The following is a 27,274-nucleotide window of genomic DNA, read 5'->3' on the forward strand; positions in this document are numbered from 1 at the left end:
CCCTCGCTGCCATTGGATTTCGTTTCTGCACCAAGTGACCTTGCGTTACCCTTGCTTGCTGCAAACGCGTGTGCGGCTCCCGCTCTTGCCTCACCCGCATGGCGAAATGCGAGTGTTCGTAGTCTGCGTGCTAAGATGACATCAAGTTACTAGGGAAGCTACAGCACCTTTGGCCAGGCGTGACTAAGCCGGGAGTCGTGAAAAGTGAGACGCCAGTTCGACCAAGATGTCCTCCTGCTCTTGTCCAGAGAGCTCATCCAAATAAATTTCGATTCAATAATTCACACTACCCCCAGAATGTCTGAAAGGTACAGCCGTGAAGTATTATTGTATAATCGTCACCCCCAACATCTGTTTCTCGAAATATTTAAATATCATCCCTGTATTGCAAATCCCAGTTTTGAGGTTGACTGAACAAACTAACTTCCGCGGGTAAAAATTGCTTAAAATGTGGTGAATTTAACGCGGAGTTTATCGTAATTTTGTGAGGGTAGGGAGTGGATATTGGCATTGGAGAAGAGGGCGTAAAATAAGTCAGATATCTTCGTAAATTCATTTGCACGAGAATCCTCGCATCGATTCCTTCACCCAGGGAATCCTCTATATCATTTGCTTACTTCCAGCGATGAGTGGGTCCCATTTTTATTCCCCTCACTCGTGCGTAAGAACGGGAGTATTGCTACAATGTGCAACTATGTACTATCCGTTCTTCTATAATCCACCGTATCATGTTAAATAGAGGCGCTCCTGGTGTTCATAAAGCTGTTACTCCAAGTTACTTGCAAGTGACGCATACCCCATTTACCGGCACACATTTTTATTCCGCCATAAAATATAACGGCAGTGGTCGAATTGTTGCGGTGGCTAGCATATCGGCTTAAAACGAGACTACTACTGGTTTTCAACCCAACACTGCGGTTTTTTTTCGGATAAATATGTATATATATATATATATATATATATATATATATATATATATATATATATATATATTATATATTCAGAAACAGATATAAGGAAAAGGGATAGGAACACACATAAAGGACGAACACAATAGGGGTGGGGAAGGCGGAATCGAACGGATCACAAGAGTAAAAATATTTCCCTTTTCTTTATATCTGTTTCTGAATATATATATATATATATATATATATATATATATATATATATATATATATATATATATATATATCCCTCCCATGGACTACAACCTTGACGTGGTGGAAGGGCTCGCGCGTTCCGATGACCCCTAGAGCTGTGCTGGCGGGAGTAATAATAATTGCTCCTGGTAGGGTCACCCATGCCAGATAGGTCGAAGGTTAGGAGCCAGACGAAAGGTAGTCCACGCAGCGTCTGTTCCTCAGTGAGGCGGCTGCAATGGCGTCTGAGCCAGTGGGGCGGCCAGTAAGTGATGCTGTCACGTTAAAAACACTATTGAGGAAGGCAATGGTAAACCACCTCAATTATCATTCCCAAGATTTAAATGATGGACAATAGAGAGATTATGAATCCTGGCGGAGACGAAAGCCAACGAGGGGTTGCCATAGTATTAAATAAAGAGGTAGGAAGAAGCGTAATCAACATATAATAGGTAACGGATAGAATATTACCAGTAGAGATAAAAGAAGAACCGACGAACTTGGTTATTATTCAGGTATACATGCCGGCGAGCAACCATTAGGAAGAACAGGTCGATAGGATATACGATCAATTAGAGGACATGATCGCGTGTGTTCCTGCAGGGAAACATTTGATAGTGATGGGGGATTGGAATGCGACGGTAGGCGAAGGAAGAGATGGTGATGAGGTGGGGGACTACCGTTTAAGCACGAGGAATGACCGCGGGGAGATAGCAGGTGAGTTCTGCAGGAGACAGGGGTTAGTCATCACCAACACTTGGTTTAGACACAAAAAAGACGCAGGTATGCATGGAAAATGCCAGATGACTCAGAAAGGTATCGGCTAGATTATATTCTAGTTAGAGACCGGTTTAGGAACAGTGTGATAAAATCGCGCAGCTTCACGGGAGCGGATGCGGACTCTGACCACAATTTAGTTGTTATGAAATGAAGCGTTCGTTTCAATAAGATAAGGCAGGGGCGACTAGTTAGAGAATGGAATGTAGAAGCATTATATGGTTTGAAAAGGAAGGAGTACAAACAAACGCTAGAGGAAATCATGGAGGATGGTAAAGGGCTAAGTACTATCGAAGAAAAATGGGCAAGTTTCAAGAAAGGGTTGTTTAAAGCCGCAAAAGACACTATTGAAACCGTTAACGCTAAAAGGACTAGGAAACCATGGATCACGGATGAGATGATTATGAAGATGGATGAGCGGCGAAAATGGAAGAATATAAATACAGAATTAGGCAAAATGAAGTACAAAGAATTGAACAATAAATTGAGGCGGGCAACAAATAAAGCAAAAGAAGAATGGTGGAAGACTTCTTTAAAGAGAAAAGAGGTTTTCCTTTTTACGGTTGGTGACCTAACACCCCCCGCCACACGCCCTTGCGGCGGCTTGCGGGGTATTATGTAGATGTAGATGAAGAGCTAAGTACAATGGAAGAAAAATGGGAAAGTATCAAGAAAGGGTTATCGAAAGCTGCAAAAGACACTATTGAAATCGTTAACGCTAAAAGGACTATGAAACCATGGATCACGGATGAGATGATTACAAATGAGGTGAGAGGAGAAAATGGAAGAATGTAAACAGATTTAGGCAAAATGAAGTACAAAGAGTTAAACAATGAATAGAGACGGGCAACGAGTGAAGCAAAAGAAGCATGGTGGAAAACTCAGTGTGAGGATATGGAAAGTTTGCAGAGGAAGGGTGAAATTGGTGCGCTGTACAGCAAAGTTAAATCTTTATCGGGAAGTAAGAAAGTAGGATCTATGCTAACAGTTAGAGATAAGGCGGGTAAGATGACAGTTGACGCAGGGAAGATACAAGAGAGATGGAAGGAATATAGAGAAGAACTGTATAGTACAGAACTTCGACCAACAAAGTTAGACATAGCAAAAGGAACTTGACGTAGAGAAAGAAGGGAGAAAAGAGAGAAGAAAAGGGCATTAAGGGAGATGAAGCTAAATAAGGCCGCGGGGGTGGATACTATTCCTGCGGAACTACTGAAATGTTTAGGCAAATGTGGGAGGAAGATGCTAAATGGGCTGATTCGTAGTATCTATGAGGAAGGAATCTGGCCGGAAGACTTTGTGAGATCAGTTTTGTTCCTATTCCGAAAAAGGTAAAGGCTACATGATGTGAGGACTACAGGACAATTTTGACAAGTTTGATATCCCACGCAGCTAAAGTTGTTTTGAGGATCATAAACATTAGGATAGAGAGTAGGGCAAATGATTACTTAGGGGATGATCAGTTTGGGTTTAGGAAGGGGATAGGTACGCGTGATGCCATTGCAGTAATGAGATAATTAATCGAGAGGAATATAGAACACAACCGGGAGGTATTTGCCTGTTTCGTAGATTTCGAAAAAGCGTTTGATAGAGTGAGTTGGGAAAAACTAATGAGTATTCTGCAGTAAATAGGAATAGATTGGAGGGTAAGGAGCCTTATCCGCAACCTGTAGATGTCTCAGACTACTCAGGTGCGGGTGGGAAACGGGGAGTCCGGATCGGCAGTATTAGGAAGAGGTGTGAGGCAGGGTTGCCCATTATCACCGCTGCTGTTCAACCTGTATGCAGAGGAAATGATTAAAGAGGCATGGGAATAACTGGAGGTAGGAATGAAAGTGGGCGGGGAATTCGTAAAATCAGTTAGGTTTGCTGATGACCAAGCTTCAGTTTGTCAGTCAGCCAAGGGGTTGCAAGCATTGCTGAGTGTATTGGAAATTCAGTGTGATACGTATTGGACAAGAATCAATATTAATAAAACAAAGGTTATGCGATTTTCCAGAAAGAAAAAGGTTAAGCTAAACATTAAAATAGGAGGGCAAAAAGTAGAGCAGGTAGAACAGTTTACGTATCTCGGTAGTGTTTTGGACCAACACGGTCAAAGTAGTAGGGACGTGAGGACAAGGATTGCGCTAGGCAAAGAGGCTTTCACAAGGAGGAGGGAGTTAATGACGGGGACGTTGAGTAAGGATGTTAAGAAATGACTCGTAAAAACTTTGATATGGAGCGTATCTATGTACGGCGCGGAAACGTGGTCATTGAAGCAGGAGGATAGACGTAGACTGGAGGCTTTTGAAATGTGGGTGTGGAGAAGAATGGAGAAGGTGAAATGGACAGAGAAGAAAACAAATGAGGAAGTACTTGGTATGATGGGCGAAGAGAGGGGTTTGTTAGGAGAAATCCTATTGAGGCAGGAAAAGTGGATGAAGGGGGTATTAACCGGCAGTGGGACGTTGAAGATTGTAATAAAGGGGAGAATGTTGGGCAAACGAGGAAAGGGAAGGAACGGGATAAGGATGTTGGACGGGAGGAAGGGAGGATGAAAGTACTCAGTGCTGAAGAGGGACCTGATGTAGAGTAGGATGTTGTGTTTGCTAGGAGACACAAATTATTTAATTAGTAATTATGTCCATCCAAAAACCTACCTTTACCAGTAGATTACCTAATAAAAATACCTCCTCCTGGTGTGGAGAAGGATGGAGAAGATGAAATGGGTGGAAAGGAAAATTAACGAGGAAGTGCTATGTGAGGGAGGAGAAGGGATTGGTGGAAGAAATCATAAGGAGGTAGAAAAAATGGATGAAGGGCGTATTGCTCGGTAGTGGGATGTTGAAGACGGTCATAGAGGGGAGAAGGTTAGGCAAACGAGGAAAGGGTAGGAATAGGATAAGGATGTTGGATGGTATGAATGTAAGAAGGAAGTACACAGAGATGAAGAGGGACTTGTTGGAGAGTAGGATGTTGGGTTGTGTTTTATTGGGAGAAACAAAATACTTATTTGGTAATTATGTCCATCCAAAACCTACCTTAACCGGTAGATTACCGAATAATATATATTCAATTCATGAATATACCATTAATTTTGCAGTAAATATGTACCACTTCAAACTCCTTTTATCATCAAACTTTTCTGTTATTAACTCATGAGCTATGGTTATTAATATTTAAAAGTTTGAAACTTTACGGCTTTTTGTAAACGGCATGTTTACATTGAATTTTCGAGTGTTGTAAATTTACATATTTGATGTTATTGGCTTAGTCAAATTTCACAAGTCTTTATCCCAATAATTTTACCTAAAATGCCTAAGCTCTAATTTTTTCTCTTTTACCTGTGGTGACCTAACACCCCCCGCCATACGCCCTTGTGGCGGCCTGCGGGGTATTATGTAGATGTAGATGTTATTGTTACTCAATTCTTTTCCCTAACCCCATTTACCTATTTCCAGACTCACATCTTTTAGTGAAAATTATATCAGATACCGCTCTTAGTGACTGACTGATTGAAACTACATTATTTTTTTTGGCCTCCTTAATTCCTCCGTTTGCTGTTCGACGAGGAGGGCGAATCCTTTCTAGGTGTGTCACGCGTATACCCTTGTGCCCCACAATCAACCCATGCTCTTTTCTATTTTCCCAATCCTTGAGCCATTGATGTGGAGGCCCATTCTCCCCCTCTCATTTTCCTCGTTATTGCCTCTGCCCTTTCGCTGAGACGAGCGCTTTCCTCTCACTCGTCCATCTTCCTTTATACTCTTCGCCTACGATGAATCTGCTCGTGCGCGACTGGTCGTTCCTTCCAATTTCACACCTCCCCATTATTTGGCTTTCCCCACATCCTCTTCTCTTTCCACACTTGCTTCTCATTCATCGCCATTCATCTGTAGCTTCCCTCAGCTTAATGAGAGTATTCTGCGTCTAATCCAATTGTATGGTCTCCCTTCTATTCTTCTTCACAGGCACAAGAATGCTTTTATCTTCATATAATTGGGAGCGTTCTTCTTCTTTGCCATGTCACAGTCATTATTTTTATTTGCCTTTTGAGGGATTTAGTTCAAATATTGATGATTAAGTTTAGAAAATCAACGTAATAATTAGATACACTGCAGTAAAATATTCACCTTGATACTTATTTGAAATAAGGGTTCCTTTAATGTTTTAGCACATTCCATAGACTCTTAAAAGTATATCAAGTGGAAATTACGTCTTTTCCCAAGATATTTCTTCATAGTTCTGCCAATATTTTTTCAAAATGCGGACGAATTTTTATGTCAAAGAGAACAAAACATTGTAACACCGTAGAATACAACCTGTAATTTTTTACCACAAATATGAAGTGCCTGACTGGATTTTTCTTGTTTTTTTCTGAGCTGAGCCAGATTTGTACACAACGAATTGCTTACTGTATTCATATATCTGCTTAGATTCCGAATAAAGGCAAGTTTTTTCAAAGCCGTCTCCAAAAATTACTTAAATTAAATCTTTAAATTCGTTCTTAAAGCAAAGGCAGGGTACAACTTGGTGGCGTCAGATTCTCCTCACCTTTTTTGCTTTGTCTTCTTTATATAAAGTATGTATCCGCTTTGCAGCTCAAACGGGAATTCAACGTATAGTTTGTTGCTATCATCCAAAATAGTTTGCCATTCTCGCGATTGCGTAATTTCTGTCAAATGAGAGATTTGCTTAATTATTTGCAGTTATTAACGTAAAAAATTAATTGAAAAATAATTAATTGAAGCCGATAACAATTTATTAATCTTTCAATTATCGCGCCGAGTTTCAACCCAGCAGATTTATTGATCCTAAAGCATGCTATAGATTTACAATAGAAAAGAGTTAATAAATATTTTCGATACCGTGACTACAACGAGATAATTTACTGAACCAGACAGCGAGTATACAAATTTTGCAGACTGAATTGAACAACATACTCTATAATAAATACATTTAATTTATTGAAATGAGAGTAAAAGTATTTCACTCTTCCTATATTTTCATTCGAGCCTGAAACCGATGTATAAATGAGAGTATTTTTTAAAAAAAAAGAACAAAAATTTGCGCCTGCTCCGTTCACAATGTCTCCTTACGTATTACGTTCGCCATTACTGAATTATCGGCTCCCAGAGTTTTCTTCCCATTTCTTCCTCAATTGTTTATCTTGAAATCGGCGAATGGGGACAATTTGTCTAACTTGGGCCATGTTTATGTAGGCGAAGTGAAACAATGTCCTGACAGATGCAGGGACGTGATTCTCTTTGGCTGCGAGCGCACCATCGATTGGGTTCCGGACGCTCACAGCGAGTGAACGTAGAAAGGCAAAACATTTCGCAGGTCTCCCATCTCTCTTTGCCCCTCTCCCCCGCTCCCCTCCTCTCCCCCGTAGCCATAAACTGCGCTTCACTCCTCTTACACTCTGTCACCTCCCAAGCACCTGATATAAATCCTCCCCCTCTGCCCTTCGTCCCTCCCCCCTCCCTCTCACTAGATGCCCCCTTTCTTCAACCCCCTTCTCCGTCCCTTCCAAACACAGCCCATCCCCCGCACACACACACACACACACACACACACACCCTGGAATCCCTTGTCCCCTCTTCTCAGTCCCTATGCCTTCCTCTCTCCGTCGTGTGCTGCCAATCAAATATTTATCCCCAGTCCTCATCTCACACCCTTCCCATTCGCGACCCTCCTGCCCCGACTCCATTCCCCCACCCACACCCGTCATTCCCTTCATCCCTTTCTCGGGTCCCTGATAGTCTTCTCTCACTCATACATTCTCTCCCTCTTTCTCCCGCACCCTCCTGCCCCGTTTTCCTACCCACTCAACCCACAATCCAAGCCCCGGGGCGTTTGCCAAGGAATCTATTTGGGAACTATTTTTGCATGCAAAAAACCCATTTTTATTCATGCAAATATATAATCGCGTGCGTACACACCAATGTATATCTTATGAGTATTTCTCTGAATTATTAACTGAGTATTCTGTTATATTTGAAATGTAGATGATGATTTGAGATCATTTCTCTCGTATATGAAAATGTTTATCCTTGTTCGCATTTTGGATTGAAATTTTGATAGAGGATTAATCCTAATTACTACATATAAATTTATAAAGAACTGAAATTTCTCCCAAATTGAAGCATTTTCGTCTGGTTGAAATTATTTCTCTTACTCGAATACTTTCCAATGGCTAGGACCACGTGAAGGAATGAAATAACCAGGGGCGACGAACAGGTGACATCAGGTTTTTAATTTTTAAAAGAACTAATGATGCGTTATTGTATAAATATTGTATAAATGAATTCTATTTTTCCTTACGTATACGTAGGCATATTCATGTATACCAGAAAATGCATATTACTCATTTAGAAGTACCACATATCCAATTTACCTGTAAATTACCTGATTCCTGAAGTATAATACATCGCCATTAGGAATCATACCGAATTTTGAGTAAAATATATGTGTGTGTACTGATGTGCACACTGGAACTAAATGAGAAAAATTTTGATACTCGTAATATAAGATGTACGCTTGATGAAGTTACCTCATGTCTTCCACCGGGTCAGGGGTTCCATATTGGCCGACGCTTTGATGCTCGACTCGTGCATCGTCTTCTGGGTAGATGAGGACTATGCACCACCACGAGGTAACTTTATCAAGCAAATACGCCGGGAAAGCACCAGATCTTACCTCGGAAATACGCTTAATGCAATCTTTCTCTTCTCATCTTGATTGATGAATTCGTGACTTTTAACTAGAAGAGGAATGTTGTTATTTCAATAAAGTGGCTATAATTCTACGTAAACATTTTCCTTTAGTGTTATCACACCCTTCGTATTAATGATCTTTCTTTCTATGGGAGTCTAATCATAAAAAGCGCTTCCACACGAGAAATGTGTATTACTGACGCTTAGTTTTAGCTAACAGTGCTTGATTTTTCAATACACCTCCTCAACATTCCATACGGAGTACATCCCAGCCTTCTTCACTACCACCCAATCACTCCTCTCTGCATCCACTCCTCGCTTTTCCTCCGCGACACACCCGTAAGCCTCCCCACTTCCCCCTTTCCGACCGCTTCCAGAGCCACGGGATCCATCCCACCACCCTCTCTCCCGCCAAAGCCGGATCACAGGAGCGTCCCTCCTCCCTTCGACCCTCTCTCCTCCGTCTCGTAGGAATTTTTAATGGACTGGGAGGAGGTGGAGGGACGGGGTAGGGAAAAGAGAAGAGGGTGAGAGGTCGGCTGGAATAGAGAGGTCGGAAAGAGAAAAGAAAGAAGAGGAGGTGTGGAGTAGGATGGGGAGGGGAGCGCTTATATCGTTATGGGGAGCAGCGGGGAACGAAAGGGGTAGATTGTTTTCCCACTTAAGTGCCCCCACCCACGCTGGTGGAATATCTGCTTTTCCGTCCTCCCTCCCTTCTTCCAACCACCGCGCCGCCCCTATTTCACTCCCTCCGCCACCCCTGCCCCGCAGGCCGGGCGCCCACAGGTGCCACCGTTCTATCCCTTCCCCCTCCCCCAGTCCTCACGGCCCCCGCACGTCAATCCCACACTCTCCTTCCTTCGCCTCTCTCTCTATCCCTCTCCCTCTACTCTCTCCCTATCGCTATCTCTCTTTCTCTCACACACACACGCACATCGACACTGCTCCACCCCCGCCTCTTCCCTCTTCCCAAGCCGCCCACACCCCGAATAAAACTCACCGTAAAAAGGTTGAGTATTCTCCGTTGTTTTACACGTCCTTCAAGTGGTCGTGAATAATCGATGTCTTTTGCCAAATCCGACGCATAAGTTTGCCCGTAAGCATCACACAATATTCACGCGTGCTGTTGTGTGAAGTCATTGGCAAACCGCTCTCGTACATTATTACACATGCATATTTCCGAAGGAAAATGTTAATGCTTGTGTGAGAAAATTTTTTCGTGAGAATCGATTGGGCATTTTTTTCTAATTTACAGATTATATTATGCAATAAAATCGCACCGTTTTGCGGCAGTGGCGCTTTAATGGCACATCAGTCCAACATACAAAGTTATTTCACTCTTAAGGATTAAATTTTTTTAATATTCTGATATCACATATGAAATTTATCTTCAAAATCTTTTTCTGTGAAGTCTGTCGCTGCTAAACTTTCTCTTCTAACATTCCTTGGCGCTCGGGTGCTATTGTGCCGCAAATTACGTCAGATAATTACAATGAACGAGGACAATTCATAAATAGCACCCCCGTTTCATTTATGATAATTTTTATGTCATCTCTCTTCTCATCGATCGACGAACTTTTAGCTTATGTCCTTAATGTTTCTCATTTTAATCTAACTTTTCTCTTTCTCCCTCCGCCATTTCTCTGCCCCCTGCCCCGTCAGTCGTTCAGAACAGAAACGCTCTCTCCCTCCCTTCGGCCGCCTCCATCGCGCTTTCTCCACCCTCGCTCCCTCGACACATCCTCCCCCCCCACACCACCCCCTTTTCCGCACACGGCCGGCCATCTGCTGGCGCACTGCAGAACCTCTTCCCCCTGATCCGCCCCCCCTTCCTGCCTCCTTCCCACCCCCCAGTTCCCCAGTCGCAATTTTCGGTGCCTCTCGTCCACGTGGTCCCCTTTCACCCCCCCTCCCCTCTTCTTTCTTTCCTCCCCCTCCCTCCTCCCACCACTTCTCTGCCATCCCCCTCCCCTTCGCTTTTATCTGAAACCCCCGGCCAGCAACATTTTATCGATATTTATCTCGATTTATATCCAGCAATCATTTCGAAAGTAATATTCGCGCTCTCGGAGTCTGGAGTCATGGTTTGCCTCGCCCTCCTCCATCCCCTTGCCCTCTGTCTCCACCCAACCAACCCCCTCGCCGCACCTACCCCCGTCCACCAGAGGCAGCCGAACTCGTTTGGGGGGGTGGGGTAAATTTTCGGTGCACTTTAGAATAGAGGGGTCAGGTGTTACTTTTATTGCAGTCTGGGTCTCTCCTACGCTTTGCGGTTGGGAGATATGGCGTGTTTTCGGGGAATATCGTATACTTATCGTATCCGTGGTTTTTATTTTAAGGAATAACTCATCTTTTTATTTTCCGGATTAAAAAAAATGAAATAAGCTCTCTTCCGGTACGGATACTCCGTTCGTCAGCTTGATTCTCATTTCATCGCGTTCATTTTTTTTTAGAACTTTAAGAAGGATTTGGGAGGAAATTGATGAACGCCTTCGGAAGTGCAACGCTTCAAACAAATCGGGTTCTTTTTATGACACCTGTAGAATTTAAAACCGCTGCGTTTTATTTATAGCCTTGTCGACTGTTGCTTTCATTGGTTAATAATGTATGTCTCTTCGATTCGTTTTAGGTTTTATATTTCTGCATTTTTATTTAAAACTCGTTTAAAGTTTCTCTTTTGAGGTTAAGAAAAAAATAATGAGCCTTCTTTGTTGAAATAAAAGCGTTTATGAAGAAGAATATCCGCAAACATTTGGCTGTTAATAATTACAATGCTCCAAAAGAGTCGCTGGTGCTCTATATTATTTATACTTTTATTGTAACGAGTAGCCGTCGCCTTCCCTTTCTTCTTCAAGCCCTTCAAACTTCCACGACTATTTTCATTTGATTGTGTGAAGTTTTCTGCGGTAGGAAAATACTAAGATTAATTTCAAAGCAGCGTGTTCATGCACTGAATGAAACTTCTGTCGGTCAATGAATTACGGAAACCTTTTGCTCTCTCATACGCGCGAACGCATTCGCAAAGAAACCCATGGGAAGTAACTAGTTGTCTCACAGCTAGATCTAACTTGTGGATTATCTGTATCGAGTGTTCGAATCACAAATGCACAGTATCTCCAAGTTTCAGATCCATCCATTCGGGGCCATCACTCCGTAAAAAATTATTCTATGCGTGTGCGCTCGTAAAACAATCCAAATTTGGCGACGCGGAGGTTATGGAAATGAGAGGTCCAAAAAAATCTCCTCACGGCAATCTTTTTGTGCGGTGGGTTGGCGAGTAGGCATTAGATCGCCCTCGCCGCGGTCCCACGCGCACCTCCCCAGATCCACGTCGTCCGCCCGCCGTCACGATTTGTCGCATCAGCTCAGCCCACACCCATCAACTCGCGATGCCAATAATCGTCATATTTACCGGACGGTAGTGGCAAAGCACCAAGCGAACGGATTCATCGTCGACTATCCGGGCACGCAGTCATGCGAGCGATGAATCTGCCGAACCAGGCCCCGGGGAAAAATAAAAAGAGCGTACGAGAAAACAATGACTTCGTTTTGCACCTCTGAGTTAGTTATTCGGTCGACCACTCAATCACGATTCCCCATATTCAGGCTTTCTCTCCCTCTCCCCCCCCCCCCCCCCGCACCGCTCCCAGTCGCCTCTCTCTCCAGCCTCGGACCCACGCTTCGCGCCCCTGCCCCCATCCCCACACACTTCTCGCCCCAAACCCCTCTCGCACACCTTCCACACCACTCACCCTCAATGATTCCTCCATTTCCTGCTTCAGTGTGCCTTCTTGATGGAGAGTCATTATATCACGTTGCATTTTTCCTTATGATTGGAATTCATATTTCATATTAATCAATTTATGGCGTTTCATAGTATACCCAGGTACAGATTTTAAACGAATCAGCCTCACTTTTGATCTTAGCACCAAGATATGCATAATTATCAGAATATCATTGCAGTACATCTGAATTTGGTAAGCTTTTATCCCAGATTTCTATCCGCCGACGTTTATGTATGATAAAAAGTTGAATTAAGCATAGTAAATATTCTTATGCGAAATATTAAAACATGGTTATCTATTTTCAATACTATAGTTAGGCTATCTGATTTGGGTAAAATAATACCACTAAGATATTAAATGATCCGACTTCAGTTCAGCATTTTATTGCAGTTTTCCAACTTGGAAAAAGTTTGTGCAGAAAAATAACCTAACTTACACTGTGATGGTGTACATGAAGGTCTTCCTTTCGGAGCGAAGGTCACCAAGGCCTTGAGAGTGGGCGTATGGTAATATTTGTTCGATTTGTTCGTGCGCTGGGCCCAAGGAATCGATCGAATTGTGGTCCCGTGTAAACTCATCATTCCGATCATCCTGGTACGATCCGCGAGAGACATCGAACATCCATCGATGATATCCATTCGTCGTGTTTCATTCTAATAGTGCCTCCGGCCACCAAGCGGGTCGTCAGGCCTTAACTTCTTTAGTGACTTTCGATTAGATTGCTGACGCCAGGTTTCCTCCTAAGTCCTAAAACCCTCACATGTTTTGGTTGGTAACAATTATTCACCCGTATACTTGAAGTCACTATCCAAAGAGCCAAATAAATTTTAAAATAGCTAAATAATTATTGTACGTACATAAAACAATGGATGATTGATTAAAATTTAATTAAGGGTATAATAATTTAATATATGGACTGCAGACAAGGAGTCCTGCTATATCTTAGAAAATCTTTCTTTTCCCCTCATACATTCCTTACCCTCTAAGTTTCTATCATGAAAAATGTTTGGAGTAATTAACAAATTTTTAAACCGAGATTAATACTCTGCTCTAAGTTTATGAAACATATGAGACAACTTCAGTTCACTTGGTTGAACTAGAAAACGGCAAATTGCCGTTTTGCTAACTGTTCCTTTCCCTCATTAAGAAGTAGGTTTCCCGTCAGGCTACGTTTTAGCTAATCTGCAGAGAGCTTATCGCATTGCGACATCTTGCCTACATCCTCCAGAATCTAATGAAGTTGAAGATAAACTCCCTCAAAAAATATGAAAAATAGGTAAATACTCTCGAAAGTAACAATCTGAATTCACGCCACTATTTTCCATAAGGTATTTTAAATCTGATATAAGAAAGGATATTTCCGAGAGTGTATACGGATCTGATTGTAGAGCCATGAAAATACATCTCTTTCGCCTGCTTTAGAATTCGTGTAATTAACTCTCCAGTGGTAAGATTTATCATAAAATTGGTCTCATCAAAAGAATGAGGTCCGCAGTTTTGAACGCCGCTGTTTCCTTCACCTAGTTTGCGCGTCAAGTCAGCCTATGAGCTCACTCCTCACCCAAGTTAGCTTCAAAGCCTCCGCCGTATTGCCTCCTCTCTGTATCATGCGACTCATTTCATTGGCCCCATCTTTTGACCTGCACATCACATCATTGCACCTGGGCCAGCTGCCTCGTCTGACCTTCCGAGGTCCCACCTCTCGTGTGGGACTAATTAACCTGGACAGCTCTCACATTAGAGGCACCATTTTGTCCTTTCAAGTCTTTCTTCTATTTAATCCTCCCACTAGCCCTCCGTCAGCCCCTCCCCCCCCAACGCCACTCAATGGAAATCTCTGATTCGTTCTCCTGCCAGCGGAGGCCTCCGTCCCCTCCTCTTTATCCCTTATACCCTCCCTTGGTGTGCATTTCAGTCCCCGCTTTTCCGCTCGCCTAATGGCCCGTCCTCCTCGACTCCCAACCCTTTACGACTCAACCAATCCCTGGACCAACCCTCGAACGCTCCAGTGACTGCGAGCTTTGCTCAAGAGACGGAGTGGACTCCGTTTATATTTTCATTCCTCTGCTTTTTCTTAATTCCGTGAGGCCCGCAAATTTCCTCCCCTGCCACACACCCTAGCGATGGGCAATAGGGTACCATTATAGTATGTATGGCCACAAATTTCTATCTACAAGTTATCCTCACTCATGCGTCACCGCTCAAGGGAGGAATGCGGGTAAGTATTGCGATTGTTTTGATATATCGTACACGTACTGATTTTTACTTACATACGCACATGAAACCACGCATCTCAGAAAATTAATTTCCGAAGAAATATGATCCGTAGGGCCTTGATCTTCTCCTTAAAGACCCTCTTTAGCTTGATCGTTGTTCTTCCCAACACTACCTACCTTTATGCCCATTCAAAAAGTCGTGACAAATTCCAAAGTGAAGTTGTTATGAATTCCCGGACTTTACATAACTTGACGGACTCTACGGATTAATAATGATGGGTGTCATTCCACGTGGGAGAATTTACTTTATCGTGCTATGCAAAGTTAATTAATATATTGGGTTAAATTAATCTTTAAACTAATGAACAGATTAGTCAAAATTACTGGTCATTTGCAAACACTACGAGTTAATAGTATAAGGATTTCAAAACTTCCCAATGAAGAAATATAACGCATTAAGGGAAATCATTTTTGTATTTTTTATTTGTTTTTCTCGGGTATTTTTTTGGATTGTTTGGGGAAGAACCCTGAAAAACGTTGCTTGCTGCCTTCAGGATAATATATTTATTAGTCGAAGGTAGCCTAGTCGTTATTAAGTGCTTCATTTCTCTATCTTATTTATATTCCTCTTTAATTACATGATTTTAAAGTTCGCACTTGTTTTTAGAATATTATTGATTCCACTTCTCTCGGTATAGATCTCCGTTTGGTGTTGTCGCCCGCATAATTGATTCCTTCCGTGTGGTGTTGTCACCTACGCGTGTGTCGTGTCACCTGCGCTCTCAGCACGGGTCATTGTAGGGGCATTTGAGAGTGGTTTCCGGGACGACCATCCCTCCCGCCCCCTCCGAGGCTAAACTTTGACACCCACGGCGAGATTCCGTTTTCATTTCATCCGTGCCTCATGCCAATTGTGCCAACGATCGCACAACCGTCCTCTGCCCCTCTGCAATCCCACTCCCCCTTTGGAGAATAGAACGCCAATCGCCCGTTCCCTCCTTGTCCACTCGTGTAAGTGTCCGTCCGTTCAAACGGATCTCTCCTCCGCACCGCCCACCGTGTCGAGCACCAGACATCCCCTCCATCTGGACGGAGGATTTTGAGAAAGGTGAGGGGGGCATCAGCAACGAAAGAATGGTGCCAGTCCTGATTGAAATGGTGCTTACATTCTGTGATGTAGAGCTGTTATCAGGAGTAGGGCGTGTCTTTCACATTTCGGTAACTTGAAGAGCATTGTTTTGCTGGTTTGTAGGATGGTAGAGCAAAACATTTGTTCAAGGAATTTGGCGCTTTATTAAATAGCTGTCATGAAAATTTAAAATGAAGGATTTAATAGACTAATCATATTCTCTAAAAACGTTTGTGAGTCATTCATTTCTTCGTTCTTCATTCTTCGTTCATATTTCTATTTAGTGATTCATCAAATGTTACCACAATCGTGCCATAGGCCTTTATCTACTTAAAGTATTAATCTACATATCTCCTGAATTCATCAGAGCTCTTTCTTAGATTATCTCAAGAGTTATTTTAGCTGCCTGAAAACCTGGTGAAAGATGTCTTCCTTCCAGAGGCGATATTTAGAGGCATTTGATGTGGAATTTTGCGTCACAAAGTTATAAAAGAATTGACAATATATTAATTGGACAATGGAATCACTCATTTTTTTTAGCAAATATTGAAAGTGCTTTATTTTTTGGATTTAAAAATCAATTGGTTTGCCGTTTTGAAAGTGGGTAGGTACATGTATCGAAAGACCGTAATCAGAGAGTAAAACCCGGTAAACTGAAATTTGTCATACCATGGTATTTTATTTTTAAGGTTATATTATTAAACCACTTCCATTATCGAATTTGTATGCTTTCATTCAAGGTATCAATTAGAAAACCTTCCGCATGAAGACGACAGCGGTGGGAATGTTAAGGCGACTTCTTTTTAGGCGTTGGGACGCGAAAATGATCCTCCCCTTCTCTCCACGGAGCCCTGAATGCTCCACCCATTTTCCCCTTCCCCCATCGTCTCCGTGGGTCCCCCTCCGCCGCCTCCATCCCCCTTGTCACCCCCGGAACCCCCCCCCCCCGTGGTGGTCCCGGCGCTCCCTTTTGTCCGCTTCCTGCAATTATCCACCCCCTTCGCACTCAGCCTCCCTCTTCGAACCGCCCAACCCCCCCTCCCCCTTCCTTCGCACCTGTCCCCACCCCGTCCGCACCCCCTCCTCTCTTCCCTCGGACCCCCCCTCTCCACCCCATGCCACCGCGTGCCCCAATTAGAGTACGGAGCGCGCACGAATTCACGGCGTCGGAAGGGAAGGAGAGGCGGGGGAGGGGAGAGGGGGGAGTGGGGGCCAAAGGGTGGATTCACGCCGGGATGTGGTGGTTTGGAAGAAAAGAGGGAAAGAAATGCACTGACTCGGGTCTTCGGGAGGTAAAGTGTGCGGATGTGGGGAGTTATGCAGGGGAGGAGATAGAAATTGAGGGAAGGGTAATTTTCGAAAGGGTTAAAGGGCTCTGAGGCATGGGTACAGCTAGGATAGATGGTAGATAGTGTCAGGGGTGAGGAATGGGATATAAGGAATAAGGAACCTTTTCCTTTGGCGTAGTTCGATGAGTCCGTCATAAAGTAGTGCATGCAATGCTTCAATAAATAGCGTGGTCGGTTAATGATGGACGGTTGCAAAGAACATTCAATTGAAATTCTAAGATTCGCTATGAAGATAATCGAACAATCAGTGCTAACATCTCAGGGGGTTGAGACGAAACAGACAATGCGTCACTTCGAGTTTATCTTATTTTCTATATTTACCGTTTATATTTTAGAATAAAATATAAACGGAAAGCATTGACCTATTTTTATGGTTACAATGACTGATAATATACTACCCAATAGTTATTCTTTGCCATCAAATAACCTTCACATTTAGATTCGAAGGTTATTTGATGAATTTTATATAATTCGGTGTTTTATTACTATTTATGAATTTTGTTTCAATGCTGATTTGTCTCTGCTGTTTAAAGCAATTAGCACGAAGTCACTGACTGAGCATAAAAAATAACGCGACATTACGAATACAAAATAATCTTTTCTCACGGACACGGCTAAACTTGAAAGCACTAAATTAATAGAATATTATGATTATTTGCACCTTAAAAAATTTATAATGCTGTGTAAAGATGAAAGAGCATGTAAATAATTTTTTTTCAAGGGACAACACGTGTTTATTTAATTTAACTATTTATTAGCCTTCAAATTTATGGTGTTTATGTGGTTATTTTACTCATAGAGTCATAAAATAAAATTCATTTCTCCTTTCGCTGGTTTGGTAATTCTGGTAGTCACATTGAGTAGTAAAACAATCAAGTTGGTATATTTCTCTTCGGGCCTCGTTCTCATTTACATCCCCGTCTCATCGTGCAAACCTCCACGAGGGAAGTGTTCGATCACTATTAGTGGGTTCAACCTAAACCTTTCATATGAATTCTTAGGGAAAAGAAGTTTCTCATTATAAGGAGGAGAACAAAGATAACCTTGCATTATAAATTGAGTACGGAAGGAATAGCAAGCAGTGCTAGTTGATATATTCGTGGAATTCCATCATCACGGTGTGTCCATTGCGATGGCCAAGCACTAATGAGTGCAGCTGGGCACTTTGAGGACGAGGAAAGATAGGGTATGGTGACCGAAGTTTGATATGTAGGATGTGGGTGGATGGGATGAAAGCCGGGGAGTTTTGGGGAGAGTATTCACATGTGTCAAGTGTCTGGCTGACAGAGAGCTTTGGGAGATTTGGGTGGGTGGATTGGGAAGAATGAGAGCGGCAGGTTGGAGATGGGAAATCGAAGCGGAATAGGAGAGATGAAGAAGCAAAAGTTTAAAGAATCGTGTGAGGCTAGCGGAGGTCTAAAGGCCCGTGAGAAAAGACGCCGTTTGGCGTTGAAGGTGTTCAAGCCAATCTAGAGTGCGCCAAAGGGTTGAATGGGGATTATCATCAAAAAGTGAAAAGATCATCAAATGAACGAGTTTATTGAAATACCTTGGTTTTAAATTTTAATTTTTCAATCCATCTGAAATGAAGAATTTACTCATATAGATTTGGAAAACATCCTTATAAGACCAATGTATTGACCAAGAGTATTGAAGCAATGATTTACGAATCGCAACACATCGAAACATTCGATTATTCAAAAGAATTTTAGAAGAGGAACATTGCTGCTTTTCATTCAAGGCGCTACGTTTATGCAGAACCGTTAGGTATACTGAATGTATACAATATTGTCAAAATTGAAGAAATTTTATTTTATCTACCCCCCCCCCCTAGTCAAGCAATAGAGGTAAGAGAAAATATCCATCTTTATCCATTGTTTTTAATCCAATTGTTCTTGAGAAATATTTTAAATCCAAGGCGATCCGCACCATTAAAATGAATGATTTGGAAGTGAATATTATATGTATATATTCCACGACCTGGTAATCGATGAACTTTATTTTTAATACAATGCAGCTGTACGTCCTTATTCGAAAAGCATGCGTGTAATCCCCCACTAGAGCCCCGTGTGGTCTTCCGCTTCGTTCATTCTCTTATGCGGATGGGAGACAATGTAGAAATAAGAGGGAAGTAGTGCATTCCAAAATATCCATAAAATGTTGTTTCGCGCGTGGGTAAAATATAAGTATAAGGGGGACCGAAAAATAACATGAATGTTGTCATAAATCCTTTAGTTCTCGATATATATTTACATTAAAATTTATTCACCTTCAAAGTATTCCCCATTGACCACAATGCACATCTTCAAACGATGCTTCCATTGTTCGAAACATTTCTGAAATTCATTTATCGGGATGTCTGTCCTTTAGGCCTTCCAGCGATTTTTGTTTTACCTCCTCCACAGTGTCAAAACGCTTTCCTTTCATGTCCCTTTTGAGTCTGGGGACCAAAAAGAAGTCACAGGGAGCTAAATCCGATGAGTAGGGGGGATTGGCAATCGATGCCATACCGTTTTTCGTCAAAAACTGAATCACGTAGAGGGCGGTATGAGCCGGCGCGTTATCATGATGGAAGGACCAGTCGCCTGTGTGCCAAAGATCTTCTCTAGAATCCTCTGAATTAAACTCCATGACACTCCAGACATCTCACAGAGTTGATCAATGGTTCGGAGACCGTCTTCACAAATGAGGGCATTGATTTTTCGTCAGTTCTTCATGTTGAAGGGCGGCCTGAACGGGGTTGGTCTTCAATTGACATTTCACCATTTTTAAAACGTGTAAACCACTCGTAGACTCTGGCTGGCTTAGGGTAGCTTCCCCTACAGCAGTCTTGAGCATTACAATAGTTTCCGCGGCCGATTTCCCCAGCAGGAAACCAAATTTCACTGTAGCGCGTTGCTCTTGATAATCCGCCATCACATCTTTCGCCGAAATGAAAAAAAGTTGTTTCACTGAAACAGCTCTCACGGACGGACCGATCCAGTCACAGCGACGGCGCTGCGCATTCTGACGCAGGAGGCGTGAGCCTGACGTACACCTGGCCAAACAAAGGCTTCCCCCACTCTCACTCTCCACCGCAGCCCAATTCCCGTTACTTTTGGGTAACCCCTCGTATTAGTTTCTATTGCAACTAACATTCGTGGTTTTCTTACGACAAGTTGTCGAACAATGCTCAGATTAGTTTAAATCAGGTCAGATGATTCATTATGAACCAAAGAGACACGAACGAGAGTAGTTGCGTCTATGAAATTAAATAAATATTAATGGGAAAAATTAACACCATAATCAAAAAACTGAGATACAACATGCCAGAATTACGTAGCGTTTGAGTTGCTCAAACTAAATTTAAAACACCGTAAGCGAAAATGTAAACGAACGCTGAAATTATATCGAGTGAGGTAAAGAAATTAAGTGATATAGGTTATAAAACTACAATCAAAAACCGACCAGATTAATACATATAATCGCCGTAAAAAAGCAAACAAAGGTTTATTTACTGAAAAAACCTGTAAGCAGCGCGGGGTGAAAAATACGACGAGCGCTGAGTTTTCATAGCACATGCCGCGAACATGCGAGGTGATGTGCTTGAAAGATTGGTCCTTGACGAGGGCGTAGAGTGGGTAGGAGAGGGAGATAGGAGGCGCTCATGGCTACGTAGAGTGAGGATTATCGGCGGAATGGCAGGTGTGGTGATAAGGAGGCGTGCAAGTGTGGGCCTGTGAGTAAGGATGGAAAAGATTACGTTTTGGTCCCAGGGATCACGCTTCTCTTATTTTGCAGGGGAAGGTGGCCTCTTCAATCCTCGCGCTCTTCCCACGGGGAACTTCCAAACTGGCCGGTGAGAGATGTCGTATTTGCAATAGCAAAAATGCTTCGCTAAATCAATTAATTCCATTGAAAATTTCTCAGGCATTATTGCTACTCTCACTCCGTATTCCAAAATAATTGCTCTCCAGTCAACTGTTTCGCAGAAAACCAATTTCTGTTTTAAAATGAATTTCTTAAATTATCGCAAATAATGATTTATCTGTATGCTCTACACCATCAAGACCCTACACTATAATATTATTATTAAGTAATATACCGGTTAAGGTAGGTTTTTGGATGGACACAGCTACTAAATAAAACATTTTGTGACTCCTAACAAAACACAAAATCCAGCATCCTACTCTACATCAGGTCTCTCTTCAGCACTGAGTACTTTCATCCTCCCTTCATCCCGTCCAACATCCCTATCCTGTTCCTTCCCTTTCCTCGTTTGCCCAACATTCTCCCCTTTATTACAATCTTCAACGTCCCACTGCCGGTTAATACACCCTTCATCCAAAGGATTTCTCCCAACAAACCCCTCTCTTCTCCCACCATACCAAGTACTTCCTCATTGTTTTCTTCTCTGTCCATTTCACCTTCTCCATTCTTCTCCACACCCACATTTCAAAAGCCTCCAGTCTACATCTATCCTCCTGCTTCAATGACCACGTTTCCGCGCCGTACATAGCTACGCTCCATATCGAAGTTTTTACGAGCCTTTTCTTAACATCCTTACTCAACGTCCCTGTCATCAACTCCGTCCTCCTTGTGAAAGCCTCTTTGCCTAGTGCAATTCTTCCCCTAACGTCCCTACTACTTTGACCGTGTTGGTCCAAAACACTTCCGAGATACGCTAACTGTTCTACCTGCTCTAGTTTTTGCCCTCCTATTTTAATGTTAAGCTTAGCCTTTTTCTTTCTAGAAAATCGCGAGATATTTGTTTTATTAATATTGATTCTCATCCCATACCTGTCGCACTGAATTTCCAATACACTCAGCAATGCTTGCAACCCCTTGGCTGACTAACTAACTAAAGCTTGGTCATCAGCGAACCTAACTGATTTTAAGAATTCTCCGCCCACTTTCATCCCTACTTCGATTTCTTCCCATGCCTCTTTGATCATTTCCTCTGCATACAGGTTGAACAGCAACGGTGATAATGGGCAACCCTGCCTTACACCTCTTCCTAGCACTTCACATCCGGACTCCCCATTCCCCAGCCGCACCTGAGCAGTCTGACTCATATACAGGTTGCGGATTAGCCTCCTTTCCCTCCAATCTATTCCTATTTTCTGCAATATACTCATTACTTTTTCCCAATTCACTGTATCAAACGCTTTTTCGAAATCTACGAGACAGGCATACTATATACCTCCTGGTTGTGTTCGATATTCCTCTCGATTAATAATCTCATTACTGCAATGGCATCACGCGTACCTCTCCCCTTCCTAAACCCAAACTGATCATCCCCTAAGTAATCATTTGCCCTACTCTCTATCCTTTTGTTTATGATCCTGAGAACAACTTTAGCTGCGCGTTATATCAAAGTTATTGTCCTGTAGTCCTCACATGATATAGCCTTTGCCTTTTTCGGAATAGGAACTAAGACTGATCTCACCAAGTCTTCCGGCCAGATTCCTTTTTCATAGATGCCTACAATATATGCTATCCTGAATTAGGGCTTAATAAATTTGAAGAGCAACTTAGGATCGCAGGGCAGGTTTAAAATACCAACCACCCTTTAAAAACAAGATGCCCTCAAAAGTCAATTTTATGGATCTCTAAATAGCAACTAAATATAAATAAATTATGTTAATTGAAAGAAATAAAATTATGCTAACTTATTCATTATTAGTATTAGTATTTAGGGGAGGCGACCGACAGCACCGTAGGGGCTGAACAGGAAAGGATGAAGTGTGGAGAGAAACCCGGCGTCGGCCTTAGCCTACTATTTACGAAAGGCGCCAAGAGGTCCGCAACTTAACGTCCCATCCGACGGACGACGTACTCACTCAAAGTGCCCTCCACAAAGCACCTCAAGTATGGATTGAGATACCTCTTAAAGATATTCAACACCACCGCGATTTGAACCAGGGCCCTCTGGGGGGGCTAACGTACTGGGCAGCCAGTACGTTAGCCCCCGCACGATCTCGATCCCCACTTATTCATAATGTGAGATATTACCTACTAAAGCCCATTGGTCACTGCATGGTATTAGGAAATGTCCCGAGACTGTCAACAAATTTCGATTCCAACATTGTCTTTATATAACTCTTGTACGCAATGCATTAAAGGTTAATTACGTTTTTCTTAATGTTTTCATTTGGTGCTTGGAGTGTTCTTCGATTCTTACGTAGAGCAGCTTTTTAAATCATGATCAACCATAACTACCTAAACTAGGAAACAGTGTAGGAACTAATCAGTTTGTAAAACTGTCATCAGTACAGAACCCTGTACGGATTAAATCCCTTGGTATGTAGGAGAAGGAACGTGCGAATTTTGTTGAACTAATGACTTCGTTTTCCCATGTTTTGTTTCATCTCATTACAGGTGAAACGGAATGAATATTTAATTTAAGTTCCATCAACTACTTAACTAAAAGCGTCTTTCAAATTATGAAAAAACGGCAAAAACACGCACGCACGCGCGCACACACACACACACTATCTCTCCCTCACACACACACACACCCACACACACACACACACACACACGCACACGCACACGCACACACTCACACACACACACACACACACACACACACATATATATATATATATATATATATATATATATATATATATATATATATATATATATATAGAGAGAGAGAGAGAGAGAGAAAAACACAAACACACACATATACATACATGCATAGCCCATGTCGTTGGTGTAGCAAGTGACTGTGTGGAGAATTTCCTTAATGAAAATTAACTGAGCACGGCAAAACGTTACAGACGGGTTTTGGACCCTCGCGTTAGGGAAGAAAATTTGGAAAAGCATTTCATAAGCGTAGTCTACCTACTTTTCAAATCCATTATCAGTGGCTGCTTGTTATTTTGTACTGTTATATGCGATTAACCTTTTCACCCCTCTATACTCGCTTATTACATTTCCCATCAGAGATAATGATTTTTCAATGTACTTCCAAATATATATATGTATATCGCTTTACTCAGTGCCAACGTAATTCTTATATTTGCATCCTACCTTAACTATTAAGCGAACATAAATAATATTGAAATCGTAAGGTAAAACACATTTCAAAATCTGAAATTGATAGAGAATAAGTATTCTAGGAACATTAATTATATAATTATAAATTAATTAGTCCCTTTTTGATCTTTCAAGATACTTATTAGTACTTATGGAAATGCATTGTTCTGGAAAACTGGGAGAAAAATGTTTACTTGAGGACAACTCCATCATATACTTGGATGTTGCGCATCGTTTGGGTACTTTCCAGCAGTGAGAAAAACGAAGATAAGCCTGTTCGTTACTCCTGACTTTAGAAGAGAAACAGTTGCTCGTTGCTGACGCAGTTATATGTTTATTATATGTTTAAAATACGAAAAAATTTCCCTCTTCTACCTACATGGATGGGTATTCAAGACTAACTCCAGGGGCTATGCGCATAGCTTATGTACAGAATTAAACATCAGAAATGTTCAAGGAGTAGATAACGAACATCAGTCAGTCCCAACAAGATTATTCCGCTAGAAGGGATCTGTGTGAACTATGCGATCATTAGGAACGCGAAAGGAGCCCTTTCGAAACTTTGATCAGGGAGTATAAGTGTCGAAGTTATTATTTTAGCAGCCAGCTGAACTTAAATTACACGGAGAGGTAGTGACCGTGAGTTGATTCGATAAGAAAAAATGCTATGAAACAATGGTTCGGGCAGGGTTTTCCCTTCAACAAACTTAGTTCGATGCATTCCGCTTTTTTACTGTTCGCCACGCTTGTCCTAGGGGTGGCAGCGGGAAAGGATTGAGAGAGGAGACGAGGTGGGGGATGGGAATTGGGGAGAGCTAGGGGAAGGGGATAAGGAGGCGAGAGGGGAAGGGTGTAGGCAAGAGGGTTTCCCGAAAGAGCGGCCCAGTAGTGCGGCCGTGGAGGAAACCTTCGTCCATGAGTGCGGCCCACTCGAAGCGGTGAGCGCCCGGAGAGGGAAGGAGGGACGGAGCGGACGATAGGAGGATTTTTGGGGTAAAAAGGATGGAGGGCGTAATAATGGGCGGGAGGGCAGGGTGGAGTTGGGCTCGGGAGTCTGGGGGTAGCGGAGAAGGGCCGGGAAGGAGGAAGAGCGGGATTGGGCGCCGCGATGTAGGCGTAGGTCGCCATGGCTACGACCTTCGCCCTATATAGCCGCTCTTATCGCGAAGGGGCTCCATCTCCCCACCCCCTCGTCCTTTCCTTCCCTTCTGTCTTTTTCCCCATTCCGCCTTCTCTCTCTCTCTATCCCTCCCTTCCTCTCTATTCCACCTCTAGCTCCAGAAAACCATTCCCTCCCGCCCCCAGGCCACAGCAATCCACCCCCTACGCCACGTCATCCCAGACGCACGTCCCCACCACCCCCATGGGCGCCGGGAGGGAGATTCGCTTCTCCCCACGAGGGACCCGCCCTATCCTCCTCTCCTCTCGTCTCCCGGTAGTCCCCCTACTTACCTCAATTTCCGAACCAATACCCTCCAGATCAGGCTTTAGTACGCTTTGACCAACCTCACAGCATGAAGGCTACACTGCCTACGCCCACATCTCCCTCCGCCGGCCCCTCCACCCACTCCCTCTCCATATCAGCCCCTTTTCCTCCTCTCTTCCGTCCTCTCCTCCTCATCCCCTCCCCCATCCCCAATGCCTTTCGTTTCTCTTGCTCTTCCCTTCCCTCAGCCCCTACCCACCCTGCCTCATTGTCTCTTCCTTTCCAGATCATGAGTGCAAGAGGCCTCCTCTTCATTCCGTCTGAAGAACTCATTCTCCCTCTCTCGTTCTGTATTAATCTTGATTCAATAATTCGCATAAATTTTTATTTTTTATTTTTTTACGCTCTTTAACTTTTTTCCATCCCTGTTAAAGTTGTATTTGCTGAGACTTAGGTTTTCCTGTCTTTTGTGCAATTTGGATTCACCGGGATGAAGTATCTTGTATTGTGAGTAACAGTGGAAAGGTGAAAGACTGTGGTAATTGCTCTCGGTACACTAGCGTCGTAACTCCATTATTTTTTTGTTTCTTCATATACTTTTTTCAATTACTTCTTCAATAAATGACAGATAAGTGTGGACATTCATTTGTTTGTATGTTTGTGAAGGTGGTAAACTGTTGATTTTCATTGGATCATGCCCAATATTTCACCTCTGTCTCTCATATTATCTGCCATTGAAGAGTTTAACTTCAGAGACAATCGCCAAAGTCTTATGATATGCTTCGTTTTATTACGAATGAGAGTAATGGAATCATTAATTCTCATTAATTTTGGTATAACTTATAATTTCAAAATTCATCTGATATGGGCATTTTCCTCATTTATTTTCTTTTCTATTTTATTTTTTGCTCGTCATTCATAACGTTCAAAATTTAAAAAACTATATTGATAAATCTTTTAATAATCACGAAATTTAAAAATAACTTATATGCGACAATAATTCTTAGAATATATATATATATATATATATATATTTATGTGCATATTATCAATATATAATAACAAGACATAATTTTCATCTTTGGCACTTGGTACGACATCAACTATTAAAATATATAGTTTACGAGCCACGGAAAGATAAAGCAGGCCAAAAAATAGAGTTTCGACAAGTAAGCAAAATAATATTTATTTCCTTATCTCTATAGAAACGAGATCTATGCCTTTGATGATATCCCATGCAGTATCACGCAATTTAGGGCATATCAAATATATCAAGTTGAAATGTAATGAAATAATTGACTTTGTAATTCCACACACTTTATTTAAAAACACACGACCCAGGTTTCGACGTTGAACGTCATCATCAGGTGGTCCTCATAGAAGCACGCTGGCTATATATACCTTCTGATCATAGGAGGGGGGGGTTGGTCAGAGAGGGAGGTCGGAGGGGTAAAAAGGTTACAATGTAGCTGGGAAGAAAAGAGAATTACATTTTTGATTTAGAAGAGTGGTAGGTCTAGGAGTGGGGAGTGGGAGGGATACAAAATTTCGTTGGCAAGATCATCTTTCCAACGGACACATTTCAAAATTTCTAACTGCTCCAAAGCATCGAGCCTTTGGCCTTTTTCTTCAAAATGAATAATTTTTGTCACAAAGTCACTTTTGTGATCACTTTCGATGAGGTGTTTTGCAAAGAGGGCCCTCTTTGCAAAACTTTACTTACCCA

General features: G+C 42.4%; 1 protein-coding gene across 1 annotated transcript in view; it reads left to right on the plus strand.

The window, feature by feature from the left end:
- Positions 1-27,274, plus strand: part of LOC139693482 (uncharacterized) — a 575,772-nt gene that overhangs the window by 326,050 nt on the left and 222,448 nt on the right. The window contains exon 2 of the mRNA XM_071591659.1: positions 4,799-4,807. Within this exon, the coding sequence (XP_071447760.1) occupies positions 4,799-4,807 (9 nt within the window). The remainder of the gene's footprint in view (positions 1-4,798; positions 4,808-27,274) is intronic.

This window comes from Hetaerina americana, unplaced genomic scaffold, assembly GCF_022747635.1.
Source record: "Hetaerina americana unplaced genomic scaffold, ioHetAmer1.1.p SCAF_5, whole genome shotgun sequence".
Taxonomy (NCBI): domain Eukaryota; kingdom Metazoa; phylum Arthropoda; class Insecta; order Odonata; family Calopterygidae; genus Hetaerina; species Hetaerina americana.